Source organism: Malania oleifera, chromosome 3, assembly GCF_029873635.1.
Source record: "Malania oleifera isolate guangnan ecotype guangnan chromosome 3, ASM2987363v1, whole genome shotgun sequence".
In the NCBI taxonomy this organism is placed as follows: Eukaryota; Viridiplantae; Streptophyta; class Magnoliopsida; order Santalales; family Ximeniaceae; genus Malania; species Malania oleifera.
In genome coordinates this window covers 105,251,835-105,253,030 of record NC_080419.1, presented here as the reverse complement: position 1 = coordinate 105,253,030, position 1,196 = coordinate 105,251,835, and the positions used below count along the sequence as shown (strand labels likewise).

The window sequence follows — 1,196 nt, the reverse complement described above, 5'->3', positions numbered from 1 at the left end:
AAAAAAATAACATTTAAATCTGCAAATTCTCTATAATAATACTTCATTAAGTAAAATTTAACCAAAAATTATTTTCAAATTCAAATAAAATTTAAAAATTTAAAAATGTAATTTTTCCAATTATCACATTAAATTTTTTTGTCATATTATTTAGTGACCTAATCAAAATCAATTAATTTTTTCACCAACATATTTAAGTAGTAATAAATTCTAGGCCGTGAGTTTACAGCCACTCAAAATTTAATTATATTTAAATCGAAAATGTGGCCATCATGTTTCGTACTATTAGGACATATAAACTCTCTTTTTATAGTATTTTATGGAGCTTTCTGAAAATACTGTTATGTACTGGTCTTTATCTTTCTCTCTGTCTCTTTCTGTGCGTTGTTGTGTGCGCGCTTGTGGAGAAAAGAAATGGAGTTCACGGCCGATCAGCTGAAGCAATACGACGGTTCAGATCCGTCCAAGCCGATATACATGGCGGTTAAGGAGCGCGTCTTTGATGTCACCAACGGCAGGTCCTTCTACGGTCCCGGTGGCCCCTACGTCATGTTCGCCGGCAATAACGCGACTCGAGCTCTAGCCAAGATGTCCAAGAATGAAGAAGACATCTGCGCCTCTCTGGACGGCCTCTCAGAAAAAGAGATTGGCGTGCTCAACGACTGGGAGAAGAAATTCGAAGCTAAGTATCCTGTTGTTGGTCGCTTTGTCTCTTGATTATCTATCTAATTATAATTATAATTATACTTATAATTATTAGCATGAATGGGCTTTTAATGTGTCTGGGTTTTTCTGTGTTTGTTGAAATTCGAGTTCTATGTCGAGAATAATGTGCTGTGGATTGTGGGTTGGATGGGTTGTGTATGGTTCAGAAAGCATAAATGAATGAACGATTGGGAGGTTTTATGAACTTGGCATTCTTAAGCTTACCGATTAATGTTTAGTTTGGTTTCTCGGACCCTCTAGGAGTTATTCTTTTTTGTGTGTATCTGTGTGGGGATTATTTCTGGGTTTGGTTAATTTGTTGAACTGCGGCACATGTATGAAAGTCATGTGCCTTGCGGTTTCGTTTGAAGATTGTGTAATGTGTACATGTTTGATTTTGGTCCTTTTTTTGTGCTTTCTTCATGGTATAGTTGTTTGGAGCTTTGGATGGTACATGGATTCTTTTAGCTTCCAGATTCTTTGTGGGAAAG

General features: G+C 36.5%; 1 protein-coding gene across 1 annotated transcript; it reads left to right on the top strand.

The window, feature by feature from the left end:
- The first annotated feature begins 285 nt into the window (after window positions 1-285).
- On the top strand, window positions 286-910 carry LOC131152038 (probable steroid-binding protein 3). Its single transcript, XM_058103621.1, has one exon. The coding sequence runs from the start codon at window positions 415-417 to the stop codon at window positions 715-717; it is 303 nt and encodes a 100-aa protein (XP_057959604.1). The 5' UTR covers window positions 286-414; the 3' UTR covers window positions 718-910.
- The last annotated feature ends 286 nt before the right edge of the window (window positions 911-1,196 follow it).

What these genes read in the sequence shown, in the direction of transcription:
- LOC131152038 (XM_058103621.1), top strand. Translation starts at nt 415, where the DNA reads ATGGAGTTCACGGCCGATCAGCTGAAGCAATACGACGGTTCAGATCCG.